Source organism: Pristiophorus japonicus, chromosome 32, assembly GCF_044704955.1.
Source record: "Pristiophorus japonicus isolate sPriJap1 chromosome 32, sPriJap1.hap1, whole genome shotgun sequence".
Taxonomy (NCBI): Eukaryota; Metazoa; Chordata; class Chondrichthyes; family Pristiophoridae; genus Pristiophorus; species Pristiophorus japonicus.
In genome coordinates, this window is record NC_092008.1 from 2679967 (window position 1) to 2700569 (window position 20603).

The 20603-nt window shown below is 53.4% G+C and overlaps 1 protein-coding gene across 1 annotated transcript in view; it reads left to right on the forward strand.

Moving 5' to 3' along the window:
- LOC139240489 (serine/threonine-protein kinase WNK3-like) overlaps nucleotides 1-20603 on the forward strand; it is a 167302-nt gene that overhangs the window by 111153 nt on the left and 35546 nt on the right. The window contains exons 5-11 of the mRNA XM_070869024.1: nucleotides 1155-1312; nucleotides 2516-2604; nucleotides 4349-4568; nucleotides 9521-9845; nucleotides 11637-11809; nucleotides 13110-14840; nucleotides 20066-20130. Of these exons, the coding sequence (XP_070725125.1) occupies nucleotides 1155-1312; nucleotides 2516-2604; nucleotides 4349-4568; nucleotides 9521-9845; nucleotides 11637-11809; nucleotides 13110-14840; nucleotides 20066-20130 (2761 nt within the window). The remainder of the gene's footprint in view (nucleotides 1-1154; nucleotides 1313-2515; nucleotides 2605-4348; nucleotides 4569-9520; nucleotides 9846-11636; nucleotides 11810-13109; nucleotides 14841-20065; nucleotides 20131-20603) is intronic.

A 20603-nucleotide genomic window follows, 5' to 3' on the forward strand; every position in this document is an offset into this window, starting at 1 on the left:
GTCTTTCTCGTTCTGCTGCTGCCTTATACCCGCTGTGCATGCTCAGATTTTCTGTTTCACGCTCCGCATTTATTGACCATCCCTAACTGCCCTGAACTGTGAGTGGCTTTCTAGGCCATTTCAGAGGGCAGTTAAGAGTCAACCACATTGCTGTGGGTCTGGAGTCACACAGCGGCCAGACCGGGTCAGGGCGGCAGATTTCCTTCCCTAAATGACATTAGTGAACCAGACGGGTTTTTATGAAAATCATGGTCACCATTACTGATGCTAGCTTTTTAATTCCAGATTTATTTAATTAAAAAAAAGACTTGGATTTATATAGCGCCGTTCACGACCACTGGAGCCAATGAAGTACTTTTGGAGTGCAGTCACTATTGTAATGTGGGAAACGCGGCAGCGAATTTGCGCACAGCAAACTCCCACAAACAGCAATGTGATAATGATCCAGATCATCTGTTTTTTTTTTTGCTATGTTGATTGAGGGATAAATATTGGCTGAATTTAAAACTTGAGTTTAAATTCCCCAGCTGCCGTGGTGGGATTTCAACTCACTGGTCCAGGCCCCTGGATTACTGGTCCAGTAATACAGCCACTATTACTGTACCCTACATGGTAAGCGCTCTACTTGGAACTCCTTCATGGCAAACGAGCCAAATGTGGGCAGAGGAAATGTTACAAGGGACCACCCTCAAGGCCTCCCTGATAAAGTGCAACATCCCCACCGACACCTGGGAGTCCCTGGGCCCAAAGACCAGTCCCGCCCTAAGTGGAGGAAGTGCATCCGGGAGGGCGCTGAGCACCTCGAGTCTCGTCGCCGAGAGCGTGCAGAAACCAAGCGTAGGCTGCGGAAGGAGCGTGCGGCAAACCAGTCCCACCCTCCCCTTCCCTCAACCACTGTCTGTCCCACCTGTGACCGGGACTGTGGTTCTCGTATTGGGCTGTTCAGCCACCTAAGGACTCGCGTTTAGAGTGGAAGCAAGTCTTCCTCGATCCCGAGGGATTGCCGATGATGATGATGGTACATGTTGTCGGGGCACTACATTAGCGGAGAAATGGGGCGGTTTATATTTTATTATTGCAACATGTCTAAACTTGGGTCTTTTTTGGGTTCATTTCCTTTCCCCCCCCCCCCCCCCCCCACCCGCCCACCACAGGCACTCCAGAATTCATGGCTCCAGAAATGTACGAAGAGCATTATGACGAGTCTGTCGATGTTTACGCCTTTGGGATGTGCATGCTGGAGATGGCTACCTCGGAATACCCTTACTCGGAGTGCCAGAACGCCGCCCAGATCTATCGCAAAGTAACCAGCGTAAGTGTGCGAGAAAGCCTCGCATTTCAAGACTCGCGTCTCTCTCCACCTCAGGACGTCCCAAAGCGCTTCACAGCCAATGAAGTAACTTTTTTTGAAGTGTAGTCACTGTTGTAATGTTTAAAAAGTATTCTGCTGCTAAGGTGACGCGGTCATAAGAACGAGGAGCAGGAGTCGGCCATTGAATAAGATCATGGCTGATCTGATCATGGACTCGGCTCCACTTCCCCGCCCGCCCCTTCACTCCCTTATCGCTCAAAAATCTGTCTATCTCCGCCTTAAATATATTCAATGACCCAGCCCCCCACAGCTCTCTGGGGCAGAGAATTCCACAGATTCACCAGAAGAAATTCCTCCTCATCTCCGTCTTAAATGGGCGACCTCTTATTAAGAACATAAGAAATAGGAGCAGGAGTCGGCCATTCGGCCCCTTGAGCCTGCTCCGCCATTTAATACGACCATGGCTGATCCGATCATGGACTCAGCTCCACTTCCCTGCCCGCCCCTTATCCCCTTATCGGTTAAGAAACTGTTTCTTTTGTCTTAAATTTATTCAATGACCCAGCTTCCACAGCTCTCTGAGGCAGCGAATTCCACAGATTTACAACCCTCAGAGAAGAAATTCCTCCTCATCTCAGTTTTAAATGGGCGGCCCCTTATTCTAAGACCATGCCCCCTAGTTCTAGTCTCCCCCATCAGTGGGAACATCCTCTCTGCATCCACCTTGTCAACCCCTTTGTAATCTTATTCTGAGACTATGCCCCCTAGTTTTAGTTTCCCCCATGAGTGGAAATAGCCCTTGAGTCCGTCTTGAGCAACACCACGAAAGATATATTAGCCTTGGAAGGAGTGGGGATCGGGTGGGAAAGGGGAGTTGAGGTGAAAGATCGACCGTGATTGTATTGAATGGTGGAGCGGGCTCGAGGGGCCGTATGGCCGACTCCTGCTCCTCACTGTTGTGTGGTGTCCTGCAGGATACTGCCTTTGACTTCAGGTACTTGGGCTTCCAGAGAGCTGAGCAGTAAGGGAATTGACGGTTGGTCACTGGCGCACACTCGGGTCGGGATTAAGGCACAGTGTGGGAACGCTGTTCGTTCTGCACGGAACTTGTGCGTGCCGATAACTGGCGCAGAGCCGACCGCTGTGGGTGATGTTTAATGCTGAGGGGCGCTTTGGCTAATCTGGCCTTGTGTTCTGTCCTAGGGCATCAAACCAGCGAGCTTCAACAAGGTGAGCGATCCAGAAATCAAGGAGATTATCGAAGGATGCATTCGCCAAAACAAAACTGAAAGGTTGGTTTTACCGTCTCCGCACGGTGGCTGGCTTCTCGCTCTGTCTCCCGCTCGCGCTCTGTCGCTCGCGCTCTCGCTCTCTGTCTCGCGCTCTCGCTCTCTGTCTCGCGCTCTCGCTCTCTGTCGCGCGCGCTCTCGCTCTCTGTCGCGCGCGCTCTCGCTCTCTGTCGCGCGCGCTCTCGCTCTCTGTCGCTCTCGCTCTCGCCCCTCGAGCCTGCTCTGCCATTCAACAAGATCATGGTTGATCTGGCCGTGGACTCAGCTCCACTTACTCGCCCTCTCCCCGTAACCCTTCATTCCCTTATTGGTTAAAAATCGATCTATCTGTGATTTAAATACATTCAATGAGCTAGTCTCAACTGCTTCCTTGGGCAGAGAATTCCACAGATTCACAACCCACTGGGAGAAGAAATTCCTTCTCAACTCGGTTTTAAATTGACTCCCCCGTATTTTGAGGCTGTGCCCCCTAGTTCTAGTCTCCCCGACCAGTGGAAACAACCTCTCTGCCTCTATCCTGTCTCTCCCCTTCATTATTTTAAATGTTTCTATAAGATCACCCCTCATCCTTCTGAACTCCAACGAGTAAAGACCCAGTCTACTCAATCTATCATCATAAGGTAACCCCCTCATCTCCGGAATCAGCCGAGTGAATCGTCTCTGTACCCCCTCCAAAGCCAGTATATCCTTCCTTAAGTAAGGTGACCAAAACTGCACGCAGTACTCCAGGTGCGGCCTCACCAATACCCTGTACAGTTGCAGCAGGACCTCCCTGCTTTTGTACTCCATCCCTCTCGCAATGAAGGCCAACATTCCATTCGCCTTCCTGATTTCCTGCTGCACCTGCAAACTAACTTTTTGGGATTAAAAAAAAAAGGGCCTTGTAAATGTCTGGTGTGTCACCCAGGTCGGGTGGCACGGTTTAATGTTTTATGTTTTGCAGGTGGACTCTAAAAGAGTTTCATGCACAAGGACCCCCAGGTCCCTCTGCACCGCAGCATGTTGTAATTTCTCCCCATTTAAATGCAATTATTTTCTATTATTAGTGTTTTGGGTCTATCCCATCACGGGCGGTCCTGCGAACGAGGATGACTTGCTTCCACACAAGTTCACAGATGTTTCAATGAAGGACACGATGTTCCAGCCCTGAACTCCAGAGGTGGAGGATGCCTGTGCGTGGATTTTTTTTTTAAACGTGTGGTGACCGTTGCACATCAGCCACCGCACGGGCTCGATAGAGCGAGGTCTTGGTCCAGTGGCAAGGGTCTATCGCAATCATAGTAACAGCAGTTTTAGGATCCTGTGGAACTCCTATTACTGATACCTTACCTGATTGGATGCCCAGAGCGCACGTCCCCACGTGCACGCGCTGCGACTGGCAGTCGAAGGAGGCCACAGGCTCGGAAGAGCGGATGTGGGCAGCAGCTTGAGGCAAGTGCAGATTTTCTTTCTCTCAAATGCCCGCGGGAAGGCCAAATCGGAATTTCAGGGCCATTATTTTTAATACAGAGACGGGAGGGTCGTGCACTTAAATTGGAAATTCAGTCGCATTTGTCCGTGCAAGGGGAGGTGGAGCGGGAGCCAGTTTGCAAACGGGCGCAGCGGGTCGATACAAGAGGAAATTGGCGCGGGCGAGACCTGCCAGATTTCGGCGCTCACCAGCGCACCAGATTTGCCAGTCGGCTGCTGTTTCCCGCGCGCGCTCTCTCGCCGCGGCTTAATCCCCCTGACCCCCCTCTGCCCACAGGCTCGCGATCAAGGACCTGCTGAGCTACGCGTTTTTCGCCGAGGACACCGGCCTGCGGATCGAGCTGGCCAAGGAGGACTGCGGGCAGAACGCCTCGCTGGCTCTGCGCATCTGGGTGGAGGACCCCAAGAAGCTGAAGGGCAAGCACAAGGACAACGAGGCGATCGAGTTCAGCTTCGACCTGGAACACGACACCCCTGAAGAAGTGGCACAAGAAATGGCAAGTGTTTGAATTTTTGAATTGCACCACCAACCCCCCTCTTTCCCCCCCGATCACCTCCGTGCGTATCTGCAGATGTCCAGACTGTTCGCAATCTCGGTGTCGTGTTTGACCCTGAAATGAGCTTCCCGCCACATATGGATGGAGTATAAAAGCAGGGAAGTCTTGCTCCAGTTACACAGGGTATTGGTGAGGCCACACCTGGAGTACTGCGTCCAGTTATGGTCTCCTTATTTAAGGAGGGATATACTTGCACTGGAGGCAGTTCAGAGAAGGTTCACTCGGTTGATTCTGGAGATGAGGGGGTTGACTTATGAGGAAAGGTTGAGCAGGTTGGGCCTCTACTTATTGGAATTCAGAAGAATGAGAGGTGATCTTATCGAAACGTATAAGATTATGAGGGGGCTTGACAAGGTGGATGCAGAGAGGATGTTTCCACTGATGGGGAGACTAGAACTAGGGGGCATGGTCTTAGAATAAGGGGCCACCCATTTAAAACTGAGATGAGGAGGAATTTCTTCTCTCTGAGGGTTGTAAATCTGTGGAATTCGCTGCCTCAGAGAGCTGTGGAAGCCGGGACATTGAATATATTTAAGATAGAAATAGACAGTTTCTTAACCGATAAGGGGGCGGGCAGGGAAGTGGAGCTGAGTCCATGATCGGATCAGCCATGATCGTATTAAATGGCGGAGCAGGCTCGAGGGGCCGTATGGCCGACCCCTGCTCCTATTTCTTATGTTCTTTATATCCGCAGCATAACTCAAACAACCTATTTCCACCTCCGTAACATCGCCCATCTCCGCCCCTTGCCTCCGCTCATCCGCTGCTCAATCCCTCATCCGTGCCTTTGTTACCTCGAGACTCGACTATTCCAACATGCTCCTGGCCGGCCTCCCACATTCTACCCAACGTAAACTAGAGGTGATCCAAAACTCGGCTGCCCCATGTCCTAACTCGCACCGGGTCCCGCTCACCCATCACCCCCTGTGCTCGCTGCTACCGTGTACTAACTCGCACCGAGTCCCGCTCACCCATCACCCCCTGTGCTCGCTGCCCCGTGTCCTAACTCGCACCGAGTCCCGCTCACCCATCACCCCCTGTGCTCACTGCCCCCGTGTCCTAACTCGCACCGGGTCCCGCTCACCCATCACCCCGTGTGCTCACTGCCCCGTGTCCTAACTCGCACCGGGTCCCGCTCACCCATCACCCCCTGTGCTCACTGCCCCGTGTCCTAACTCGCACAGGGTCCCGCTCACCCATCACCCCCTGTGCTCGCTGCTCCGTGTCCTAACTCGCACCGAGTCCCGCTCACCCATCACCCCCTGTGCTCGCTGCCCCGTGTCCTAACTCGCACCGAGTCCCGCTCACCCATCACCCCCTGTGCTCGCTGCCCCGTGTCCTAACTCGCACCGAGTCCCGCTCACCCATCACCCCCTGTGCTCGCTGCCCCGTGTCCTAACTCGCACCGAGTCCCGCTCACCCATCACCCCCTGTGCTCGCTGCCCCGTGTCCTAACTCGCACCGAGTCCCGCTCACCCATCACCCCCTGTGCTCGCTGACCTACATTGGCTCCTGTTTAAGCAACGCCTCGATTTCAAAATTCTCATCCTTGTTTACAAATCCCTCTATGGTCCTCGCCCCCTCCCTATCTCTAATCTCCTCCAGCCCCACAAACCCCGAGATGTCTGCGCTCCTCTAATTCTGCCCTCTTGAGCATTCCTGATTATAATCACTCAGCCATCGGTGGCCGTGCCTTCTGTTGCCTGGGCCCCAAGCTCCGGAAATCTCTCCCTAAACCTCTCCATACCTCTACCTCTTTCCTCCTTCAAGACGCTCCTTAAAACCTACCTCTCTGACCAAACCGCTGCCCTAATTTCTACTTGTGCAGCTCGGTGTCAAATATTTTGTCTTGTAATACTCCTGCAAATTTGGGACTTTTCACTACATTAAAGTTGTTGTCTGAGCGAGTTAGTCAGCAGGTCGTGGGTTCGAGCCACACACTGGGGCCTGGAGTTGTATTCTGGGCTGATGCTCCCTCGGCGTTGAATTGTCAGAGGACACCCGCGCAGAAATTAAACCTCTTGCCCTATTGGTTCGGGTTGATAAGACCAAGGGAGTGCCCCCCACCCTGGGCCAACGCCCCTTCCTCAATTGCCACCCCCCAGCAGCCGGTTGTCTGTCTCCTGACTCTTGGGTGCGGTATCACTGTGGGTGGAACGGCTCATTTGCCCGCATAATGTACCGTTCCACTCCAACAACAACGTTTTATATAACATAGAAAATCACAAGGCGCTTCACAGCAGCGTTACAAGACAAAACAGATAAATTGGACACCGAGCCACATAAGAAGAAATTACGGCAGACGACCAAAAGCTGGGTCAAAGAGGTGGGTTTTAAGGAGCGTCTTAAAGGATGAGAGAGAGGCTGAGAGGTTTAGGGAGGGAGTTCCAGAGCTTGGGGCCCAGGCAACAGAAGGCACAGCCACCAATGGTGGAGCGATTATAATCAGGGATGGTCAGGAGGGCAGAATTGGAGGAGCGCAGAGATCTCTGGGGGGGTTGTGGGGCTGGAGGAGGTTACAGAGATAGGGAGGGGTGTAGGGGTTGGAGGAGGTTACAGAGATCGGTAGGGGTGTAGGGGCTGGAGGAGATTAGAGATAGGGAGAGGGCGAGGGCCATGGTGGATTTGAACACAAGGATGATAATTTTGAAATTGAGGCGTTGCTTAACCGGGAGCCAATGTCGGTCAGCGAGCACAGGGGGTGATGGGTGAGCGGGACTCGGTGCGAGTTAGGACACGGGGGCAGCGAGCACAGGGGGGTGATGGGTGAGCGGGACTCAGTGCGAGTTAGGACACGGGGCAGCGAGCACAGGGGGTGATGGGTGAGCGGGACTCGGTGCGAGTTAGGACACGGGGCAGCGAGCACAGGGGGTGATGGGTGAGCGGGACTCAGTGCGAGTTAGGACACGGGGTCAGCGAGCACAGGGGGTGATGGGTGAGCGGGACTCGGTGTGAGTTAGGACACGGGGCAGTGAGCACAGGGGGTGATGGGTGAGCAGGACATGGGGCAGTGAGCACAGGGGGTGATGGGTGAGCAGGACATGGGGCAGTGAGCACGGGGTGATGGGTGAGCGGGACTCGATGCGAGTTAGGACACGGGGCAGTGAGCACAGGGGGTGATGGGTGAGCGGGACTGGGTGCGAGTTAGGACACGGAGGCAGCCGAGTTTTGGATCACCTCTAGTTTACGTCGGGTAGCATGTGGGAGGCCGGCCAGGAGCGCAGCGCGTTGGAATTGTCAAGTCTGGAGGTAACGGGGGCACAGATGAGGGCTTCAGCAGCGGATGAGCTGAGGCAGGGGGCAGGGACGGGCGATGTTAGAGGTGGAAGTAGGCAGGTCTTGGTTCTGTTGCGGATATCTGGCCGGGAGCTCATTTCAGGGTCAAATACGACACTATCACTCGAAAGTAATGCAGACTTAATTGAGACTGGTCACTCTTCCTTTCGGGGCAGGTTATTCAGCTGTGGCCTGCTGGCTGAGTGGGGGGGGAAAATGTGATGCCGGAGCAGAGGGAGACGGAACGTTCCCGTGTTGGGCCGAGGCAGCAGTGACGCTGTTTCACTTGGCCTGTCGGCTCCCCTGGGATAGGGAGGAGGGGCAACAATCGGCCCGGCTACCGAGCACACACTGCTGGGAAGTGGATGGCTGCTATTTACAATCTATATTAACGACTTGGAAGAAGGGACCGAGTGTAACGTAGCCAAGTTTGCTGACGATACAAAGATGGGAGGAAAAGCAATGTGTGAGGAGGACACACAAAATCTGCAAAAGGACACAGACAGGCTCAGTGAGTGGGCAAAGATTTGTCAGATGGAGTATAATGTTGGAAAGTGTGAGGTCGTTCACTTTGGCAGAAAAAAAATCAAAGAGCAAGTTATTATTGAAATGGAGAAAGATTGCAAAGTGCCGCAGTACAGCGGGACCTGGGGGTTATTTGTGCATGGAACAGGTACAGCAAGTGATCAGGAAGGCCAATGGAGTCTTGGCCTTTATTGCAAAGGGGATGGAGTATAAAAGCAGGGAAGTCTTGCTCCAGTTATACAGGGTATTGGTGAGGCCACACCTGGAGTACTGTGTGCAGTTTTGGTTTCCATATTTACGAAAGGATATATTTGCTTTGGAGGCAGTTCAGAGAAGGTTCACTCGGTTGATTCCGGGGATGAGGGGGTTGACTATTGAGGAAAGGTTGAGTAGGTTGGGCCTCTACTCATTGGAACTCAGAAGAATGAGAGGTGATCTTATCGAAACGTATCAGATTATGAGGGGGGCTCGACAAGGTGGATGCAGAGAGGATGTTTCCACTGATGGGAAGACTAGAACTAGGGGGCATGGTCTTAGAATAAGGGGCCGCCCATTTAAAACTGAGATGAGGAGGAATTGCTTCTCTCTGAGGGTTGTAAATCTGTGGAATTCGCTGCCTCAGAGAGCTGTGGAAGCTGGGACATTGAATATATTTAAGATCGAAATAGACAGTTTCTTAACCGATAAGGGGGCGGGCAGGGAAGTGGAGCTGAGTCCATGATCGGATCAGCCATCATCGTATTAAATGACAGAGCAGGCTCGAGGGGCCGTATGGCCGACTCCTGCTCCGATTTCTGATGTTCTTATGGCCGTTGGTTTGGGGGGGCAGCTTTGGCCTCGTTGGCAACGTCCTCCGCAGTCATGTGCCCAGCTACTGCTCTGTCTCGGCTCCTGTAGGAAGGACGGTCACATACGGATAGGTACCAGGTGGCAGACAGTCCCAAAACAACTGTACACCAGCAAAAAGTTAACCTGTCAAGGGGGTGGGGGGGGGGAGGGGGATGGAGGGAGAGGAAGAATTGTTGAGGGTGTAAAAATTTAATTCTGTCCTAATTTAATTTATTTTTTTAATTATCGCCCGCGGCTCCCAGGTGAAATCTGGATTGTTCCACGAGAACGACTCCAAGCTGGTGTCCAAGTCCATCCGGGACCGGGTGTCCTTTATCAAGAGCAAGCGCCAGCGGACGCAGCAGCTCCGCGAGATGGAGGAGCGGCGCGAGCAGGAGGAGCAGGAGAAACTGCGCTCCCAGCTGGAGCAGCTCCAGCCCCAGCCCCAGGCCCAGGCCCAGCCACAGGCCCAGGCCGCCGTGGCCTGCCTGTCCACCACCGGGTGGCAGCAGAGCCCTGCTGAGTCCGAGGATCCGGAGGTCGACCAGCACGTCCTGCAGAATAAGTTCCTCATGAGCGCCGTGTCTTGTAAGTTTTGTTTTTATCCAACTCTCATCTCTCTTCTCCTCCCCCTCCCCTCCGCTTCGATCCTCCTCCGCTTCGATCCCCCTCCGCTTCGATCCCTCTCCCGTTCCCCCGACCTCCCCTCCCGTTCCCTCGATAAATTCATCCCCTCGAACTCACCGGCCACTAAAAGTTTTGACCAATTTACCTTCTCAGAACTGCACATAATTTTAACCCTGACTCCTCCTCCTTTCTCATGTTAGAATCATAGAAATTTACAGCATGGAAGGAGGCCATTCAGCCCATCGTGTCTGTGCTGGTCGAAAAAGAGCCATCCAGTTTAATCCACTTTCCAGCTCTCTGTAGCTCTGTAAGTTACGGCACTTCGAGCGCACATCCAAATGTGGTGAGGGTTTCTGCCTCTACCGCCCTTTCAGGCAGTGAGTTCCAGACCCCCACCACCCTTGGTGAAAAAAGTTCTCTTGAACACCCCTCTAATCCTCCCCCCAATTACTTTAAAGCTGTGCCCCCTGGTTATTGACCCCTCTGCTAAGGGAACCCGGTCCGTCCTATCCAGACTCTTCACACCTCAATTAAATCTCCCCTCAGCCTCCTTTGTTCCAAAGAAAACAACCCCAGCCTATCCAACATCCTGGTAAATCTCCTCTGCACCCTCTCTAGTGCAATCACATCTTTCCTGTAATGTGGTGACCAGAACTGCACGCAGTACTCTAGCTGTGGCCTAACTACACACCGTGCCAATTTGCAAATATATCGGCCGTTCCTCCATTCGTCGCTGGGTCACAATCCTGGAACTCCCTCTCTAACAGCACTGTGGGAGCACCTTCACCACACGGACTGCAGCGGTTCAAGAAGGCGGCTCACCACCACCTTCTCGAGGGGCAATTAGGGACGGGCAATAAATGCCGGCCTTACCAGCTCCGCCCACATCCCAGGAACGAGTATATAAAAAAAACAACTCCCCTGTAACCCCTCTTGTGCAATCATATAAGAACATAAGAAATAGGAGCAGGAGTAGGCCATACGGCCCCTCAAGCCTGCTCCGTCATTTAATACGATCATGGCTGATCCGATCATGGACTCAGCTCCACTTCCCTGCCCGCCCCCTTATTCCCTTATCGGTTACGAAACTGTCTATCTCGGTCTTAAATATATTCAATGTCCCGGCTTCCACAGCTCTCTGAGGCAGCGAATTCCACAGATTTACAACCCTCTGAGAGAAGAAATTCCTCCTCATCTCAGTTTTAAATGGGTGGCCCCTTATTCTAAGACCATGCCCCCTAGTTCTAGTCTCCCCCATCAGTGGAAACATCCTCTCTGCATCCACCTTGTCCACCCCCCTCATAATCTGATACGTTTCGATAAGATCACCTCTCATTCTTCTGAATTCCAATGAGTAGAGGCCCAACCTACTCAACCTTTCCTCATAAGTCAACCCCCTCATCCCCGGAATCAACCGAGTGAACCTTCTCTGAACACCTCACATCTTTCCTGTAATGTGGTGACCAGAATGCGTTTTACATAGAAACATAGAAAATAGGTGCAGGAGTAGGCCATTCGGCCCTTCGAGCCTGCACCGCCTTTCAATGAGTTCAAGGCTGAACTCCAAACTCCTCTCGTCAACAAAATCCTCTCGTCCCCGACGCCAACCCAGAGCTGCGATCACACCGAGAGATGTTCAGCCTAGCCCTGGGAGAGCATTGTGGCCGCGGGGATGCAGAGTACTCGCTGTCTAACGCCTGCTTTCTTTCTCTACCTTCCTCCCCCCCCCACCCCCACTTCCCCCCCCACCAGTCGACAGCGTCTCCGACAGCAGCCCGGGCGCTGTGGTCTGTTCCGACTCCCGACTTGCCGAGCAGAACATGGGCATGCAGCATGTTTCCTCGGGCTCCAGCGTGGAGTCCCACCACCTGTCCATGGGCCTTCAGCAGCAGCAGGGCGTGGGAGGCTACACACAGTCAATCGGGGTAAGGATGCACCGACGTTAGCCGCGCAAAACACTTGCGTATACAGAGAGAGCCTTTCAGCACCTTGGGACGCCCCAAAGTGCCTCACAGCCAACGAAGTGTGGTCACTGTAGGAAACCTGGCAGCCAATTTACGCACAGCAAGATCCCACAAACAGCAATGTGATAATGACCCAGATCATCTGTTTTTAATTATGTTGATCGAGGGATAAATATTGGGCCCCAAGACACCAGGGGTAATTCCCCTGCTCTTCTTCGAAATGGTGGCCGTGGGATCTTTTACACCCACCTGAGAGAGCAGACGGGGGGGCCTTGGTTTAATAACTCGTCTGGAATGTATCAGGCTCGAGGGGCTGAACGGCCTCCTCCTGTCCCTAATGTATCAGGCTCGAGGGGCTGAACGGCCTCCTCCTGTTACTAATGTAACAGGCTCGAGGGGCTGAACGGCCTCCTCCTGTCCCTAATGTAACAGACTCGAGGGGCTGAACAGCCTCCTCCTGTCCCTAATGTAACAGGCTCGAGGGGCTGAACGGCCTCCTCCTGTCCCTAATGTAACAGGCTCGAGGGGCTGAATGGGCCTCCTCCTGTCCCTAATGTAACAGGCTCGAGGGGCTGAACGGCCTCCTCCTGTTCCTAATGTAACAGGCTCGAGGGGCTGAACGGCCTCCTCCTGTCCCTAATGTAACAGGCTCGAGGGGCTGAACGGCCTCCTCCTGTTCCTAATGTAACAGGCTCGAGGGGCTGAACGGCCTCCTCCTGTCCCTAATGTAACAGACTCGAGGGGCTGAACGGCCTCCTCCTGTTCCTAATGTAACAGGCTCGAGGGGCTGAACGACCTCCTCCTGTCCCTAATGTAACAGGCTCGAGGGGCTGAACGGCCTCCTCCTGTCCCTAATGTAACAGGCTCGAGGGGCTGAACGGCCTCCTCCTGTCCCTAATGTAACAGGCTCGAGGGGCTGAACGGCCTCCTCCTGTCCCTAATGTAACAGGCTCGAGGGGCTGAACGGCCTCCTCCTGTCCCTAATGTAACAGGCTCGAGGGGCTGAACGGCCTCCTGTCCCTAATGTAACAGGCTCGAGGGGCTGAACGGCCTCCTGTCCCTAATGTAACAGGCTCGAGGGGCTGAACGGCCTCCTCCTGTCCCTAATGTAACAGGCTCGAGGGGCTGAACGGCCTCCTCCTGTTCCTATGTTGGATTTGCAGGTAGACTCGTTATCCGTTCGGAGCTCAGCGTGTTCCAATTTGATTTCCGTTGCTGTGTCATAAATGCTCAGCCGCTTCCTTTTACCTTCGTTCCGCAGACTTCCAACGGACAACCGCCCGGCCTCCTCCCCGTGCAGTCCTCCCAGGCCTTGCCCGTCATCTCCCAGTACAACCTCGGGGCCTCCCCCTCGCCCTCTGCCCTCGCCCTGCCGCCGCAGTCCCTGTCGGCCGTCTCGCCGCAGGCGCGCATGTCTGCCGTGGCCCCGCCGCCCGGCGTCGCTGCCGCCGCCGCCGATCCTGGCGCGCTGCCGGCGAACGTCTCCGGCGGCCAAGTCCACCGCCAGCTGCCCGCCATGGCGCAGCAGCAACCGCAACCCTCGCTGCAGGACGCCGGGCAGCAGTTGCTCGCCGCGCCTGCTCCGGCGCAGCTTCCCGCCCCGCAGCAGCAGCAGCCCGCGGCTCCCGCGCAGCAGCAGATGCGCGCCCAGGCCGCCGAGCAGCAGCTACCGTGCCAGGGTCAGCAGCTGCACTTCCAGGTGCCGCTGCACCAGCCCATGTACGCGCCGGCACCAGTGCAGCAGCTGCCGTCGCATGTCTCGGCGCAGCAACCGGCCCCGGTGCCGTCGAACCAGCTGGTCGAGACCCCGATCCCGGCTTTCCAGAGCCCGGGCCAGCACCAGCCGCTGCCCCCCGCCCAGGAGGCGCCTCCGGCCCCCGCCCCGGCGCAGACTCAGCAGCCCCCGCCGCAGTACCACCAGGCGGCCCAGCCGCCGCTCTACGCCCAGGCCGAGCAGTACCAGCAGCTCCTGCAGGCCCAGCAATACTTCCAGCCCTCCCAGGCCCAACTCCAGGCCTACCAGCAGACCCAACGGTTTCAGCATCCGGCCCAGTATCCGCAGTCGCCTCAGGCCCAGCAGTATCAGCAGTATCAGCAGCTACCACAGGCCCAGGCTCCATATCAGCCATCACCACAGGCCCAGGCTCCGTATCAGCAGCCCGCACAGGCCCAGGCTTCGTATCAGCAGTCACCACAGGCCCAGGCTTCGTATCAGCAGCCCGCACAGGCCCAGGTTCAGTATCAGCAGTCACCACAGGCCCAGGCTCCGTATCAACAGCCCGCACAGGCCCAGGCTCCGTATCAGCAGTCACCACAGGCCCAGGCTCCGTATCAACAGCCCGCACAGGCCCAGGCTCCGTATCAGCAGCCTCCCCAGCCCCAGGCTCAGTATCAGCAGTCACCACAAGCCCAGGCTCCGTATCAGCAGTCCCCACAGGCCCAGGCTCCGTATCAGCAGTCCCCACAGGCCCAGGCTCCGTATCAGCAGTCCCCACAGGCCCAGGCTCCGTATCAGCAGCCTGCACAGGCCCAGCAGTATCAGCAGCCTCCCCAGCCCCAGGCTCAGTATCAGCAGCCCCCTCAGGCCCTGCAGTACCAGCAAGCTCCGGCCCCGGCTCAGTATCAGCAGCCGCCTCAGCCCCAGGCCCAGCAGCCGCCTGCGCAACACGCGGCGTTTCAGCAGCAGCCCCCGCCGCAGGGCCACAGTCCAGGCCAGTCCCAGGCTGCGCAGTACCAGTACCAGCCGGCTCCTCCGACGCCGCAGCAGCAACCGGTGATGACTCTCCAGCAGCAGCAGCAGCCGCCGATGACTCTCCTGCAGGGCCAGCTTCCGCCCCTCGCGCCGTTTCAGGCTCCCGTGCAGCCACAGCCAGCCATGGCCCAGCCTCCTCCAGCTCTTCAGAAGCCGCTGCCGACGATGACGACGCACTTCCCTCCGGCGCAGCAGGACAGCCCCGCCTCGCAGCGGGCGCAAGCGGAGGCCGAGGCGCAGGTAGGTGCTGGGGCGATGTGATCGAGGTCAAATCCGGGGGGAGCGCACGCACACACGCACACGCACGCACACGCACACGCACACACACAGCAACGCGCGATCAGAGGCAAGATTCAAGGTGGCTTTTGGAGGGAGGAGAGGTAACGGGATGGGGGAGGGATGGAGGGAAAGCGTGTGCCAGAGACTCGCTCAGGTTTGGGGGATCCACACCCGGGGCCGCCCCAGGTCAGCACGCCTCTCCCACAGTACTTTCCCGTTGAACCACCCGGGCACGGACAAGCGCGAGCGCTCGGTTTGGGCAAATAAGAGTTTTCTCGGCTTTCTTGCTTGACCTGCCGAATCGAATAACTGGGGCTTTAAACTAAATAGCGGGGAGGGGGGGGGGGGGAGCGTTCAGGTGAATTAAAAAAGTCAGAGAAAGAAGGCGGCAATAGTGCAGGGTAGCGATAGAGGTAATGATAACCTCTGTGAACGCTGGTGGAAGCAAGTCATCCTCGTTCGAGGGACCACCTATGATGATGGGATAACCAGAGTGAGACAGGAAGGGACAGAGCATTCTCTGCCACAGAGAGTTGTTGAGGCCAGTTTGTTAGATATAGTCAAAAGGGAGTTAGATGTGGCCCTTGCGGCTAAAGGGATCAAGGGGGTATGGAGAGAAGGCAGGAATGGGGTACTGAAGTTGCATGATCAGCCATGATCATATTGAATGACGGTGAAGGCACAAAGGGCCGAATGGCCTACTCCTGCACCTATTTTCTATGTTTTTATGTTTAAATATAAGAGTGCACCAGAAAGTGGAGTCAGAGTAAGGAAAAATGGTAAAAAGACAATATTAAAAGCTCTTGTTACGAATGCTGCGTGCATTCAGATAAAGATGGTTGACATCAATAGAAATAAGTAGTTATGAGCCGATAGCCATTACAGAGCCGTGGTTGCAAGGTTACCAACTGAATATGCAGGGGTATTTGGCATTTAGGAAGGGTAGGCAGAAAGGAAAAGGAAATGGGCTAGCTCTGTTAATAAAGGATGAGAGTAGTGCGAAATGATAGTGGCTCAGAAAGACCAAGATGTATAATCAGTTTGGGTGGAGATAAGAAATAATAAGGGAAAGAAGTCACTAGTAGGAGTAGTCTATCGGTCTCCTAACAATAGCTACACTGTAGGACTGAGTATAAATCAAGAAATAATGCAGGCTTGCAAGAAAGGTACTGCAATGATCATGGGCGATTTTAATCTTCACATAGATTGGACAAATCAAATTGGCAAAGGTAACCTTGAGGATGAGTTCATAGAGTGCATTCAGATTGGTTTCTTAGAACCATATGTTGTGGAACCAACCAGGGAGCAGGCTATTTTAGATCTGGTAATGTGTAATGAGACTAGATTAATCAATGATCTCATAGTAAAGGATCCTCTAGGGAAGAGTGATCATAGCATGGTAGAATTTCACATTTAGTTTGAGGGTGAGAAACTTGGGTCTCAAACTAGTGTCCTGAACTTAAATAAAGGTGATTACAAAGGTAGGAAGACAGAGTTGGCTATTGTGGACTGGAAAATAGATCAAAGGGTAAAACGGTAGATAAGCAATGGCAGACATTTAAGGAGATATTTCATAACTGTCAGCAAAGATATATTTCAGTGAGAAAGGAGGAGGATGGACCATCTGTGGCTAACTAAGGAAGTTAAGGATGGTATCAAATTGAAAACAAAGGGATACAATGTGGCGAAGATCAGTGGAAGGCCAGAGGATTGGGAAATTTTTAGAAACCAGGAAAGGACGACTAAAAAAAATAATAGAGAAGATAGATTATGAGAGTAAACTCAAGAAATATAAAAACAGTAAGCTTCTACAGGTATATAAAAAGGAAGAGAGTACTTAAAGTAAATATTGGTCGCTTCGAGGATGAGACTGGGGAATTAATAGGAAACCGGGAAATGGCAGAGACTGAACAAATATTTTGTATCAGTCTTCACGGTAGAAAACACTAAAAACATCCCTGTAATAGATTATTCAAGGGGTATAGGGAGGGAGAACTTACTGTTACTAAGGAAAAAGTACTCGGTAAAATAATGGGACAAAAGGCGGACAAGTCCCCTGGACTTGATGGTTTGCATCCTAGGGTCTTAAAAGAAGTGGCTGCAGAGATAGTAGATGCATTGGTTGCAATCTACCAAAATTCCCTGGATTCTGGCGAGATCCCAGCCGATTGGAAAATCGCAAATGTAACACCCCTATTCAAGAAAGGAGGGAGACGGAAAGCAGGAAACTATAGACCAGTTAGCCGAACATCTGTCGTTGGGAAAATGCTGGAGTCCATTATTAAGGAAGTAGTAGCAGGATATTTAGAAAATCATAATGCAATCAAATGGAGTCAGCATGGTTTTATGAAAGGGAAATCATGTTTGACAAGTTTGCTAGAATTCTTTGAGGATGTAACTAGCAGGGTGGATAAGGGGGAACCAGTAGATGTGTATTTGGATTTCCAAAAGGCATTCGATAAGGTGCCACATAAAAGGTTACTGCACAAGATAAGAGCTTAGGAGATTGGGGGTAATGTATTAGCATGGATAGAGGATCAGTTCCTATGGACTGGAGGATAGCTAATGTAACACCACTTTTTAAAAAAGGAGGGAGAGAGAATACAGGTAATTATAGACCGGTTAGCCTGACATCAGTAGTGGGGAAAATGTTGGAATCAATTATTAAAGATGAAATAGCAGCGCATTTGGAAAGCAGTGACAGGATCGGTCCAAGTCAGCATGGATTTATGAAAGGGAAATCATGCTTGACAAATCTTCTAGAATTGTACAGTGCCTTAGTGAGGCCTCACCTGGAATATTGTGTTCACTTTTGGTCTCCTAATCTGAGGAAGGATGTTCTTGCTATTGAGGGAGTGCAGCGAAGGTTCACCAGACTGATTCCCGGGATGGCAGGACTGACATATGAGGAGAGACTGGATCGACTGGGCCTGTATTCACTGGAGTTCAGAAGGATGAGAGGGGATCTCATAGAAACATATAAAATTCTGACAGGACTGGACAGGTTAGATGCAGGAAGAATGTTCCCGATGTTGGGGAAGTCCAGAACCAGGGGACATAGTCTAAGGATAAGGGGTAAGCCATTTAGGACTGTGATGAGGAGAAACTTCTTCACTCCGAGAATTGTGAACCTGTGGAATTCTCTACCGCAGAAAGTTGTTGATGCCAGTTCATTGGATATATTCAAGAAGGAGTTAGATATGGCCCTTACGGGGTATGGAGAGAAAGCAGGAAAGGGGTACTGAGGTGAATGATCAACCATGATCTTATTGAATGGTGGTGCAGGCTCGAAGGGCCGAATGGCCTACTCCTGCACCTATTTTCTATGTTTCTATGGTCAACTAACAGAAAACAGAGCGTTGGGATAAATGGGTCACTTTCAGGTTGGCAAGCAGTAACTAGTGAGATGCCGCAGGGATCAGTGTTGGGTCCTCGACTATTTACAATCTATATTAATGACTTGGATGAAGGGACCGAGTGTAATGTAGCCCAGTTTGCTGATGATACAAAGATGGGTGGGAAAGCAAATTGTGAGGAGGACACAAAAAATCTGCAAAGGGATATAGACAGGTTGTGAGTGGGCGAAAATGTGGGAACATGTGAGGTTATCCACTCTGGTAGGAAGAATAAAAAAGCAAATGATTATATAAATCGAGAGAGATTACAAAGTGCCACAGTACAGCGGGACCTGGGGGTTACTTGTGCATGAAACACAAAAGGTTAGTATGCAGGTACAGCAAGTGATCAGGAAGGCCAATGGAATGTTGGCCTTTATTGCAAAGGGGTTGGAGTATAAAAGCAGGGAAGTCTTGCTAAAGTTATACAGGGTATTGGTGAGGCCACACCTGGAGTGTACTGTGTAGTGTGTCATTGTTTACTGAGGGGTCCCCGGGAGCGTATCTGTTTGCAGGGGGTCCCCGGGGAGCGTGTCTGTTTGCAGGGGGTCCCCGGGGAGCGTGTCTGTTTGCAGGGGGTCCCCGAGGAGCGTGTCTGTTTGCAGGGGGTCCCCGGGGAGCGTGTCTGTTTGCAGGGGGTCCCCGAGGAGCGTGTCTGTTTGCAGGAGGTCCCCGGGAGCGTGTCTGTTTGCAGGGGGTTCCCCGGGAGCGTGTCTGTTTGCAGGGGTTCCCCGGGAGCGTGTCTGTTTGCAGGGGTTCCCCGGGAGCGTGTCTGTTTGCAGCGGTTCCCCGGGGGCGTGTCTGTTTGCAGGGGTTCCCCGGGAGCGTGTCTGTTTGCGGGGGGTCCCCGGGAGCTTGTCTGTTTGCGGGGGGTCCCCGGGAGCGTGTCTGTTTGCGGGGGGTCCCCGGGAGCGTGTCTGTTTGCGGGGGGTCCCCGGGAGCGTGTCTGTTTGCGGGGGGTCCCCGGGAGCGTGTCTGTTTGCGGGGGGTCCCCGGGAGCGTGTCTGTTTGCGGGGGGTCCCCGGGAGCGTGTCTGTTTGCGGGGGGTCCCCGGGAGCGTGTCTGTTTGCGGGGGGTCCCCGGGAGCGTGTCTGTTTGCGGGGGGTCCCCGGGAGCGTGTCTGTTTGCGGGGGGTCCCCGGGAGCGTGTCTGTTTGCGGGGGGTCCCCGGGAGCGTGTCTGTTTGCGGGGGGTCCCCGGGAGCGTGTCTGTTTGCGGGGGGTCCCCGGGAGCGTGTCTGTTTGCGGGGGGTCCCCGGGAGCGTGTCTGTTTGCGGGGGGTCCCCGGGAGCGTGTCTGTTTGCGGGGGGTCCCCGGGAGCGTGTCTGTTTGCGGGGGGTCCCCGGGAGCGTGTCTGTTTGCGGGGGGTCCCCGGGAGCGTGTCTGTTTGCGGGGGGTCCCCGGGAGCGTGTCTGCGTTTGCCGGCTGTTCCCAAACTCGCACGTTGGCAACCCTCCGACGTTAAATATAACAGATGAGTGCTGGGTTTCCCTCTCTGCCACCTTGGATGTCTTTGCACAGTTTCACACAGGTCTGCATTCAACTTGTTGGACATTGATCCATTTCCATTATTGCTGGGGAAGGGAGGGAGGGGGGGCAAGAGAGGGGAGTTAACTACCCATCAGGGATAGATTGCAACCTGCTGTAATAACGCCTGTCATTGCACACCAATCTGGTACCGCCCGAGATGAATTTATAGGCTGTACTTTGTTATCTCACACTTGAGCAATGCTATTATGTTTCCAGCTCAACGTACGAGTAATTCATCTTTTATTTTCCCTGACCATTTGTAGTCTACATCCCACCATGTGACTTCTGAATCCCAGCGACCAGCAAGACCGATGCAAGATCCTCTTGGGTAGGAATGCTTTTAAAACCAGCGGCTATAACGCTCCACCATCATGTTTCAGGACAATTGTTCCTTGGAATTCAGGCTGTTGTGAGCCTCGAACTGGTGACCTGGTCTGGCAAACTTTTCCATTTAATGCAGAAAAGTGTGACGTGAGTCATTTTGGTAGAAAGCATGAGGAGAGGCAATATAAACTCACGGGTATAATCCTAAAGGTGGGAATGTAAGCTATGAGGAGGATGCAAAGAGACTTCAAGGGGATATAGACAGACTAAGTGAGTGGGCAAGAACACGGCAAATGGAATATAATGTGGAGAAATGTGAAGTTAGTCACTTTGGTAGGACAAATAGAAAAGCAAAATATTTTTTAACTGGTGAGAGATTGGAAAATATCGGTGTTCAGAGGGACCTGGGTGTCCTTGTACATGAATCACTGAAAGATAACCTGCAGGTACAGCAAGTGATTAAGAAAGCAAATGGTA